At 38.8% G+C, this 12055-nt stretch overlaps 1 protein-coding gene across 3 annotated transcripts in view; it reads right to left on the bottom strand.

Moving 5' to 3' along the window:
- The window catches only part of FILIP1 (filamin A interacting protein 1), a 200812-nt gene that overhangs the window by 65135 nt on the left and 123622 nt on the right, over positions 1-12055 (bottom strand). For all 3 annotated transcript variants that reach the window (XM_012502824.2, XM_003271129.2, XM_003271130.3), the window contains one exon: positions 5328-5501. In XM_012502824.2, the coding sequence (XP_012358278.1) occupies positions 5328-5501 (174 nt within the window). The remainder of the gene's footprint in view (positions 1-5327; positions 5502-12055) is intronic.

Genomic DNA, 12055 nt, shown 5'->3' with positions numbered 1-12055 from the left:
CTTATCCGGAAAGCAGTCTTTTCATCTCTTAATGCATAAGTTACTGAGGCATTGGTGTACGTAGTGTGTTTCTTAGGCAGAGCTGCAGATCCAGACTTTAGAATGTAGAGGCTGTAAATTCTTCTGCTATAACACACATTAGTGTGAGGTTTTAGGTGTCAATTTTAAGTTTTGGATGTAAGAATAACACAGGTAGCAAAAGATCAGCTGTACCAGATGCTGTTTCTTGTTATTTTGTTTGGAACTACATCAGTCTCCTAAGAGAGAACAGAGGTAGCCTATTTTCTTGGCTCTATGTGGCTTGTCCAGAGACTCTGAAGACTATGTCCCATAACTATAGATTTTGTAGATTCATTAATCATAGATACTATATGTACATGGCTTTTGGTTTTCAGGATCCAAGCTGTGGCTTAGTATAGAGGAATGGGTTTTATTAAATGACTAGTGAAAGTAGAATGGGCACCTATTGCTTTGGAAATATAGATTCTACTTGGACGAAGTGGAAGGAAAACTGAATGAGATAATCATAACACCAAACGCCAAAAATTTACTAAGGAAAGAGTGTACCTGGAAGTCTTATTCTAATGCATAAAGTCAGTGGAGAAGTACAATAACTTGAGGGGAAATTTCAGTATGTTTTAGATAAAAAGGCATGATTCAGAAAGTGTTTTTAGCTCTGTTACCTGCAAAGGGCTAACTGGAGAAGTATTAAGGAATTGAGGAAAAGAGAAGTCTACTTAAAAGCAAATACGAGGTCTTAAAGACCAAACTAGATTTACACAAAGGAGAAATGGATCTAAGTACTCTTAAAAATAGGGATATTAAACTGGAAGGTATTTCAGACATTGTTGAATCAGAATGCGTGCCCAGAGAAGATAGAGACAGGAGAGCCCAGAGGACAGAGCAGTGTGACTTTCCTCACAAAGAAGGCATTAGGATCCAGGATGGGATTGAGGAGGACACTGAAAATGGGCTGACAGTCTTTCATGAGCTCAACTGGGGGACATTCCCTTAAAGACTGCAACATCTATTCAAAGTGGTTATATAAAATATGAACAGATTTAAGAATCGAAATCTGGGAAGATCAGGGTAAGATATCTGAAGCATTATTTGGTGAATTTCAGCGTCCCAGCTGTTGTAGACGGAATTGCCAATATTTATTCCTTTATTTATTTATTTATTTTATTTATTTTTTTGAGATGGAGTCTCGCTCTGTTGCCCAGGCTAGAGCACAGTGGCGCGATCTCGGCTCACTGCAACCTCTGCCTCCCAGGTTCACGCCATTCTCCTGCCTCAGCCTCCCGAGTAGCTGGGACCACAGGCGCGCACCACCACTCCCAGCTAATTTTTTGTATTTTTAGTAGAGACAGGGTTTCACCATGTTAGCCAGGATAGTCTCGATCTCCTGACCTCGTGATCCTCCCACCTCAGCTTCCCAAAGTGCTGGAATTACAGGCATGAGCCACCACGCCCAGCCCTTATTTATTTTTGAGAAAGAGTCTTACTCTGTCGCCCAGGCCAGAGTGCAGTGGCGCCTTCTCGGCTCACAACTGCTGAGGCCTCCCAGGTTCAAGCGATTCTCGTGCCTCAGCCTCCCGAGTAGCTGGGATTACAGGCACCCATCACCATGCCTGGCTAAATTTTGTATTTTTAGTAGAGACGGGGTTTCATTATGTTGGTCAGGCTGGTCTCGAACTCCTGACCTCAAGTGATCTGCCCGCCTCGGCCTCCCAAAGTGCTGGGATTACAGGCATGAGCCACCGCGCCCAGTGAAATTGCCAATATTACTGGGGCCCTGAGTGAACATACTCAAGAAATGTTGGGATGTAGTGTTTGAAGGAAAGATGAGACAAAGAAAAGGAGATTTAGGCAGGCCAGCATCAAAACTTATTTGATGTGGGTATGGTTAATGGAAAAACGCCCTTTAATGAAGATTATCCAACTCAAGAACATGAAAATAGATAAGATTTAGGTGTAACAAAGAATACTCTTGGCAGACTCGGAATTCCTTGATTTCACATCTCTCAATGGGGGAGTCAAATGTGGGTGTGGTTAATGGAAAAACGCCCTTTAATGAAGATTATCCAACTCAAGAACATGAAAATAGATAAGATTTAGGTGTAACAAAGAATACTCTTGGCAGACTCGGAATTCCTTGATTTCAGATCTCTCATTGAGGGACTCCACATAATGAAGAATATGGAAGGCAATATTAGAAAAACAAATGTCTGGGAGCATTTGAAGAAAATGACTAAAATCCTGAAGCAACAACTCAGCTGAGCCTTCCTCTCTCACAACAGAAAAAGTTGTGGCAGAAGAAAATATTTTTGTTGCCTTAGTCAGACAAGTTACTCAAGGATTGAAAGTTCAAACATGAGGGGAGGCTAAGTTCTGAGGAAGAGTAAGGTCTGATCCCTTCTGGGCCTCAAATTGCACAGGCGTCAGGAGGGTGACCCTCTAAAGCGATGGGCTTCCTAGGCCTGGGAACAGGGCCTGAAAAAAGAAAAAGATCAAAGAGGTCTTAAATACTCAGGTGGGAAAATTGAGTACCTAAAATGAGACCTAGGCACTGAAGAGGTCACCACTGCAAATCCCTAGACTTTACAAAAAGACAGGAATGTTCTGAATGCCACTCACTGAGGGCAAAGACAATACCTGCAGGCAGGCTCTACCCAACCTCGAGGTTGCCATTTCCCATAATTATTAAGCTGCTGATGACAACAGGCTCTGGTAAGAGCAGACTTACCAGAACCCTGCTATGGCTGAAGATTTTCTCTATCTACCTTCCTTCCCTCAGACATGCCCAAAATCTCTGCTTCAGTCTCTGCTAGGAGTAACATGGACCTTCCTTACACTGAGTCCTGAGGTCAAGGAATATAATTTTGCTTGAGAAAAATGTATCTTAGTGCTAGAGACTCTCTTGTATTTTTTAAATTTATGAGTGTGAAGTTGTACTCTGATAATTGCATGTGTCCTAATAATTCTTTAGATTCTTCAGAAAAAAGTAGACTCTAGGGACTTCAGGATATATTAATACAACTTTGAAAATGCCAGTGAGTCCAGGTTTTTTTTTTTTACTAAAGGAGAAAACAAAAACAAACTCTACCCAGACAATCAATTGAGATCCCACTGGCTTAGGCTAAGCAGAATACAAAATTAGGAAGGAAAGAAATGAAAACCTTCAATGTTTTTGGAATTTTACTTAAGAATTATGAACTTTGATATTCCAGACTTTAATTTACAAAGAAGGGCAGAGAGATTTAATATTTGCTGTTTAATTCTTCCCCAGATATTTGGCAAGGGAAACAGGTCCACTGTATTGGGTTCATTGCTTTACCGCTGGTGAGTTCTACCGGATACCCTCGCTGGGCCTAATATGGTATGGAAATAAGAATGAGCAGTGATTTTTGGCTTAAGGTATAATACTGCTTTTAGGAAACAAGAGCTAGACTACCTGCTCGTGATCCCAGGAGGCTAATGGAACAGTGATGTGAATTTGGTAACAAGAACTTGACTGTTAATTAAAAGGGTTAACAGACCCAAAATGTGTAAGTGGTGGAAGGAAATCTTTTCTCCTTCTATCATTCTATTTCTCTCACAAAATGGACTTCATTTTGGCAGTATCAGGAAAAGTATTTTCTGCCCTCTCTCTCTGCCTTCTCACTCACTTCTCCCCAAAGGGAAAATGACTCTTCAGATTGTTAAGAGGAGAAAGGAACCATGAAATATGCCCAGCTTAGCCAGTTCCAGAAGCACAACTCACAGGGTGAGTGTTTTCTGTTCTGATCCTCTGTCCCTGAGTTAGGAATACTTAGGTCAGGCCTACTTTCTAAAGGTAGGTCAGAAACTCCCCTCTCTGTGTTCAGCCCATAGAATGCAGTGGATTGGATGCAGTAATCCTGGGTAAGTGTGTATGCTCTGCAGACCCACCTCTCCCTTGGTGGTAAGGGTGGGGAGTGTCATCCCAAGCTCTAGCCTTGGAAGAAAATGATTCAGAAGCCCAAATGAGTCCATTTATCCAAGCTGAGTTCTCTAATCCAAGTTATTATTATTATCATATTAAACAAATACATGTTTTTGACCTCTGTGTCTTTTACTCCTCAAATCTCCCCAAGTTTCAAACCAATTAAGGGTATGAGCAGTTATCATTCTTGAATCTCAGCAAATACTAATGACTAACACTTGCCGAGTACTTAGAATATGCCAGAGACTATGTTAAGAGTTTTATAGGCATTGCTTTATTAAATCCTCACAGCAGTTCTATGAGGTGGACACTGTGGTTCCTCACACCCCACAGATGAGGAAACTGAGGCTTAAGGAGCTTACATAATCTGCCTATAGCCATACACAGCTAGCAGTGGTAAGTCTCAGACGTGAAAGTAGATCCAGCCTGTTAACTGCATCCTATCTTATAATCATCTCTTAACTCTTTAGGAAAAGATGAGAATAGAGCTCCAGTCTATTCCTGCTGCAGTAATTTGAAAATTATGGGACCATTAATCTGTTGTGAATGCTATCTAAAGCAGATCTTATCTCTGAGAGTTATCAAACTGAGCTGCTCCAAAGGCTTGACATAAATTACATGTTAAATGTATAGTAAGTTGTTTCAGACTTTTAATTTCTGTTCTTTTTTCATTCATGACACTAATTTCACATCTGTAAATTTTTTTTATATAAAGTCTGAAGGGTCAATGTGAAAAACTGGTATCGTAATCTGGCTTGAACTTCTACTACAATGTGAGAGTATTTTTAAAATGTGGTATTATGAGTAATCTATAATAACAGTCATAGCCCTAGTAGAATTCCTTTCATCTCAATGAATTGCCCTAAGCATTTCATTAGGATTTTGCCTCTATCACTGTATTTTAGCCACTCACATTAGACCATTTTCATTACGAAAGAGTTTATAAAATTCAAAAAAGTGTCTTTATAACCATATCAGTGATAAGATCAATTTAATTTTAGGTTACCTATTTTGTAAGAATCCTGACAGCTCAGTGTTAAAACTGGTAAGTACTTCAAATTTTTACACATATCATTTCTTAGAGAAGTAAAAGAATAATATACTGCAAGAGCATGTAACTATCAGAACCACATGGAAAAATATATTTCAGGCTTTGGTATGTTTAAAGAAACGCTTCTACAATTCTTAACATTGAAGCTTACCCACTATAATCCTTGACTTATTTAATTACACTTTAATTGTATATTAGTGTATCATCAAAATTTTGCCTTTGAAAGAAAATGTTAAAGCATGTAAATGGAAGAACGTGAAGATATCTCCCTGAGGTTCCCATCCAGGGGACTTGTTGGTGTCATATTTTTACCTCTGAAATCGGTTTCTCATAGACATCTTCTCCTATGGATTTCTCCTGGGCAAGAATGGCATCTCGGTGCAGGACCCGCAGCACTTTCTCTGGCTCCGCAGACCCGTAATGAGCCTCCAGAACCTCAGGCTTGGTTTTCTCTGTCTTCAGCATATGGATCACATCTTCTCTGGCCTGTAATAGAAAGTGCAGCAAGATCAGACGATTGACAATGTAAATCGCATACTGGGCTCAAAAAATCAACAGAGAGCTTATTGAATACATCCCCATCTTGTCAGGGCTATTGGCAAATTCACTGGGTATTCTGCTCTAATTTTTTTTTTTTTTAACCAAAAGCAGATTGGCAAGCAGATACTCTGCTTCAGGTTGCTAGGAAGCAGGCAAGCAGAAAAAAGGATTTGTGCTAATATTAACTACATGAAAATTGCTTTATCTAAGTAGCAATAATTCGGGATGGTTTGGGGGAGGGAGGCAAGCAGGGCTGGTCCTGGCATACTTAACCTGTTTCAGTGCACATGAGATCAATGACAGTCTAAAATCTTCTAGTTTTCTATTGATGTTCTCAATGTAGTATGCAAATCTGGTTTAAAATAAAACCCTGCTGCTCCATTCTAGTTATAACTTCATGTGTAATTAACAAACAGCCTTTATTGGTGATTTCCTGTTTCTCATTAGGTGATTCATTTTGCACAGAAACACATGGTTGAGAACTCACATGATGCTTGGCTGTCCTTTTCAACTCTAATGTATCTAACGTATTCACAATAAAGGTGAAATTTCACCCCTTTAACATCCAGACTGTCAGTTAGATGAGTCAGCTTGGTAGGTCAGAGTTTTGTTTGTTTGTTTCTTAGCACAATGTATTGCTGAAGCTTTCAAGAAAACCATGATTGTAGGCTTTATATCATACTGTCTGTGGTTCCCATCACATAATGCAAATACACCTGTTTATGTTTTGCACTGGTTAGTAGGGATGATCTTTCTAGTTATGATGGAGCTGACATTTGCTGAATGTATTTCCATATGGGGACACACTTGGAGCTATTTTTCCAGTAATGGTGATGGGTAAGAAGTGCCCTGACTTCATTCCAACTTATACTAAAGAAAAAGCTGGCTGGGAACAAAGTTTCAGCCTATGACAATGGAATAGAGTTTTCTCCTATATTGATGCTAACTGTGGGACTGAAATTATAAACCTGGTTCATTATTATGATATTCTGAAGAAGAGAGCTAACTAGTCAACTATGAGTATTCACGATACGACCATTATAAAGTTTGTCTTTCTTGAGGTTTCTCACTTTTGTTGCTTTTTCAGTCTCCAAATTAATCTAATTCCATATGGCTACAGAATAATTCATTACTGAGATGTCAATGAACTGGAATTTGTGGATTTGAAATGTCTCTGCCACATATACATATGCTCACTTTAAGACAAAAATGGAAAATATGAATTTTGAAGAACCCAGTGGTTTAGAATGTTGGTGAGAATGTTGAAGTCAGGAAGTAGTTTAATGGAAAGGCAATGTGTCTCCATGCAAGTTGAAAGAAGATAAGCACAGACGCAGGGTCAAGTTAGCCTGTACACTGTGCTCATCAGTAAAGGGTGCCCACTTTATCCAGGAGACACAGCCCTGAGTCAGAGCGCAGCTTACCTAGTGAGTAAAGAGCATGCTGTATTTTAGCCCCATTCATCCTCTCTGCCAGGCACCACTGTACAAGGCATAACTCCCAATCTGTACAGAAGGAGCCTCAAGTTAAGTAGACTGCTATTGGTCTTCAGGCAGAAAGTGCTCCTATGTTCATCTGACATAGATGAATATATAAAGCATGTTCTAAAATAATGATTCACAATGCTGACTGTGCTGAAGTCATTTGAGGAACTCTAAAAAATCCCAAGGCCCAGGCCATTCCTGACCAATTACATTCTAATCTTTTGGAGAAGGACCTATACATCAACACTTTTTAAGGCTCCCAGGTGATTCCAAGGTTGAGAGTACTGTGCCACGCTAATAGATTACGAGACATAGCAACTAAATTGAATACAAATCCTTGGCATCATCCAAAGTAAACTTTCTTACTTTGGTGCAAGTGCATTTCCTTTTTCTGAACTTAAAAAGGTGTCATCACCTTTCTCCTTTAAGTCATCCTCACACCCGAGGTCAGTTTTTTGCTTTGACCAAATCTGAAAGAGACAAACTCGTCTTTAAAGAAGAAACAGCATACTGTGAATTTAGTGACTTATGTAATGACAGGAAAGGAAAATTTAGAGTCACATTTAAAGTGAAAAAATGGCGATGATAGAAGGTTGGCAAGCTGGAAGTTCTTGATAACAAACTATTGTCTCTTTCTCATCTTTAAATCAGATGAAGTAAAGGCCATTTTCTAAAGTTCATTTTTCTAACATGGGAAATGTGAAGTCTTATAGAGCAGACATAGAATGTACTGTCCTTTGAAAAAATAAATAAATAAATAATTTTAATATAAAAAAATTAAAAAGAATGTACTGCTGTTTGTACTATAAATTGAGATACTGATTACAAAATTCCTGAAAGACTAAAAGAAAAGGGCTTAGAAGACAGGGTAGTAATATTAAGGGCTGTTTTTTCTGTTTGTTTGTTTTGTTTTTCTGTTTTTTGTTTTTGTTTTTGTTTTTGAGACAGAGTCTCAGTCTGTCACCCAGGCTGGAGTGCAGTGCCGTGATCTTGGCTCACTGCAACCTCCATCTCCCGGGTTCAAGCGATTCTCCTGCCTCAGCCTCCTGAGTAGCTGGGACTACAGGCACATGCCGCCTTGCCTGGCTAATTTTTGTATTTTTAGTAGAGACAGGGTTTCGCCATGTTGGCCAGGCTGGTCTCGAACTCCTGACCTCAGGTGATCTGCCCGCCTCAGCCTCCCAAAGTGCTGGGATTACAGGCGTGAGCCACTGCACCCGGCCTAAGGACTGTTTTTAACCTCTTTTTTTTGTTTATACAGGTATGTATTTTCTAAATTTTCTACAGTAAATATGTAACTAGTTTTACAAAGAGAAACAAAGTAGTACTTTCATAAAGAAAAAAGAAATACTTCATCATTCCTTATTCCCCATAAATAAAACAAAGGCAAATAATTTCATAGAAAGTTCTGTCTTTTTTATGCACCCAATGCTGAGAAAGCCACTTTCATTCTGACTATAGACAGTCCTATGCACAGTATCTCTAGGATTTAACACAAAGAAGGGTGTAAAACAAAAATTGCTCAAGGATTATTCTATGCCCTCTTTTTGGCATTGTCTTGATTTCTTTCAGAATTATTTCAAACACACCAGTAAAGCCAGAGGTAAAACAGCCACTGAGCTGGGTAAGTGTACTGAAAACAGGGTAGTATAAGAATTATAGGTTTTCCCACCTAATATTTATTATGATTTAGTCATATTCTAACTAGACAGCTGAAGGAATCACAGCAGAACTATTTCCATATGGTCTTTCCACAAATGACATTCTGAAAAAGTGTTTGTCCTTAGTTATCGATAAAGGTAATCAGCAAGTGGCTCTCAAATGTAAACTGTATCAAGTAATCTTGAGAGCATCAGTTGTACTGCTGGTTTGCACAAGTTTACATGGCTTGAGCATAAAAAAAAATTAAATAAATCTTAAAGCTATCAAGCATATATGAATTTTAATTAAAATACAGAAATAAAATTTATATCATGATATAGTAGAACGTGTCCAGCTTTGAAGAGACTCAGAAATAGTTTCCAATCTCAGCTAAGCTGTATGATTTGTGTAAGCTGCTAACATTGCTTTGACCTAATTTATCATTTATGAAGTTGGATCATAATAACTTTCTAATATACTTGTTGTTAGTTTAAAATCAGATGTAAATATATAAGATGCCTAATATAAAACTTGGCATAAAGTAGATGTTGAGACAATGGTAATGATTTACTATGGTTTCTGTTAGGTCTCCATGATTAAATAACTTTTTGCTGCATGGGTAGAAAATGAATTTTATAAGATATATTTTTCCCTAACCAAATATAACATGTAAAACTGATATTGTTAAAACTGTCTAGATATTTCACAATCTACTCTTAGGAATATTTTTTTCAAAAAGGAATTTCAAAATCAGAGCAGTCTCTCCAAAAGTTATTTAATCTCCCTGACTGTTTCCTTGTCTGTAAAGTAGGGACACAACCCCTATACATTATAGGGACTGTGTTAGGCTCTAACAAGATAATGCAAATAAAGTACTTTTAAAACTGTAAGCAGGTATCTATCTCAGTTTAATCATTTAAGCTATTCAGTTTAAAAATATGCAAATATTATTGGTATTGATCATCTTGACCCCAAACTTCCTAATTCTCTTAGAAGACAGCTTCTTGTGTTCCAACTGATATCAAACACCTATTCCTTTCCTCCCCCGAAATACACTTTTGCTTGAACTGTATTAATTGTGATATGCTACATATACTATATATTTCATCTTAGTTTAATTATCCTAGATACTAATTACTGAAGAAAAAGAGGCTATGGTGATATAATATAGTGCATTTATTTACAACCACACTATTCACTACAAACTTACCAAAGGCTCTCTAATTGTATAGTAATAATCATGGAAAGAGGCTGGGTGTGGTGGCTCACACCTGTAATCCCAGCACTTTGGGAGGCCGAGGCAGGTGGATCATGAAGTCAGGAGTTCAAGACCAGCCTGGCCAACATAGTGAAACCCTATCTCTACCAAAAATACAAAAATTAGCCAGGCGTTGTGGCATGTGCCTGTAGTCCCAGCTACTTGGGAGGCTGAGGCAGGAGAATTGCTTGAACCCAGGAGGCAGAGGTCACGATGAGTCACAGTGAGCCGAGATTGCGCAACTGCACTCTAGCCTCCGCAACAGAGGGAGACTCTGTCTCAAAAGAATAATAGAGATAATAATAAAATAGTAAATCAATAATATTATGGTATCTATTTAATCAATGTACTAATGAAGATGACTATGTGATCACAAATTTATTTTACTATTTCAAACAAATGATTCAATTTATGTTAAAAAAAGATCCTATATTTTGGGGATAAAACAACTTTACATCTCCATTTTTGAGAAACTTGCTAATTTTTCTATAAAAGAATAAAGTTCAAAATGTAAGAAAGCTTCTGTTCTTGAGCATTAATATTTTCACATAGAAATTTATCCAAAACAAGTTGTTAAAATCCTAGGATGTAGGGAAGCTGCAAAATAGACCACTATATTTAAATACGTGTAAAATGACCCAGAGAAGAATGCTTTGAAGACGACTCTATGTTCAATTTATTTACTCCTGACGACAGAGAACAAATATGAGATTAGAGTAGAGAAACAGACACAGCTGTCACACCATTCTCTTCCATCAGACATAGTTCTTTGTGCCAGTGGAGGCGTAGGGAGGCCAAGAACAAGGATTGTTCCAGAAATACCCCACAACTGAAACTGCACCAGGTGTAACAAGGGGTTTCTCAGCTGGCTGGATAAGAAGCTGATTCAAAACATGTGGGGGCAGCAAAGAGCTGCTCTGTGAGGCCTAGGGCCCACAGGTGAGTGTGCGATTCATCGTATAAAGTCAATGGAGTGAGTCTGTGCTTTGCTGGGAAAGCAGGAGTAGCATAGTTTCAAAATAGGGCTGAATCCAATCACTCCTTCAATAAATATTTGCACACATTTACTTTGTGCAATGCATTGTATTCAGTATTGGAGAAATAACTGCATCCTCGGGAATTCAAGTCTGGAGAGATATAAACAAACAATTGAGAGGTGTTTACAATATGACATAGTAAGCCTTAGGTGGAGGAAATACTTGGGGCTAAAGACGTCGTCTAGAAGAACACTTGACTTGAATCTGAGTTAACAGAGAGGCTTCCTGGATTAAGGACCTGAAATCTCATAATGAATACTTGAGCCACAGAAAGAAGAGGTAAGGTGAGAGTACTCTAGGCCCAGGCAAGACTGTATACAAAGGCCAAACAGATTTAACTGCATGGGATGGTGCAATATGAGACTGGAGTAATAAACTCATGAAAAGCTTTGTAAGCCATGCAATGAGTTTGGATTTTATCACAGAAGAGCAAGAGGCTTTGGAGTTTTTGAGCAGCAGGATAGTGATGGTCAGATTTGCGTGCTGGAAACATCATTCATCTGCTGTGTTAAAGGCACAGAAATTCTAAGTCAGTGAGTCTGTTGGGGCAGGCCAGGAACTGTGTTTTGAAATATCTCTGTAGGTGATTCTAAAGCACAGCTGCACTTGGAAATCACTGCTCTAGGACAGATGACAAATTCAGCATCAAAAATACTTAAAACTTTTGCTGTGTTAGCTCAAGGTTCTTGGCAGGGTTGTCTGATTCCCAGCGACTTGGCTGCCTCAGAGGCTTCTTACTATTCTCCCTGTGTTATTAGTCCCTGACCTTTCTGCACCAAAGAATCATGGTCATTTCCAGCCAGCAGCTTAAATGAGGAGGATACCTGAAGACTGCTGGAAGTGTTTGCCAGTTCCGGGCAAATGAGGGTGACCAAATGTCCCAGTTTGTGTGAGACTAAGGGAAGCGGAGTCCTGTGAAGCTGGACTTTGCAAACCAGGACAGTCCCAGGCAAACCAGACAAGTTGGTCACCCTATGACAAACACCAGTCAGAAAGAGACTGGATATTCCATAATATTCCTGTGTCTAGCAAGGCACCCATAAATGGGCTTATTATGCTCAGGAACTCAATTTCATTGAT

This window comes from Nomascus leucogenys, chromosome 3 (genome assembly GCF_006542625.1).
Source record: "Nomascus leucogenys isolate Asia chromosome 3, Asia_NLE_v1, whole genome shotgun sequence".
Lineage (NCBI taxonomy): Eukaryota > Metazoa > Chordata > Mammalia > Primates > Hylobatidae > Nomascus > Nomascus leucogenys.
This window is presented reverse-complemented; position numbering and strand designations above follow the sequence as displayed.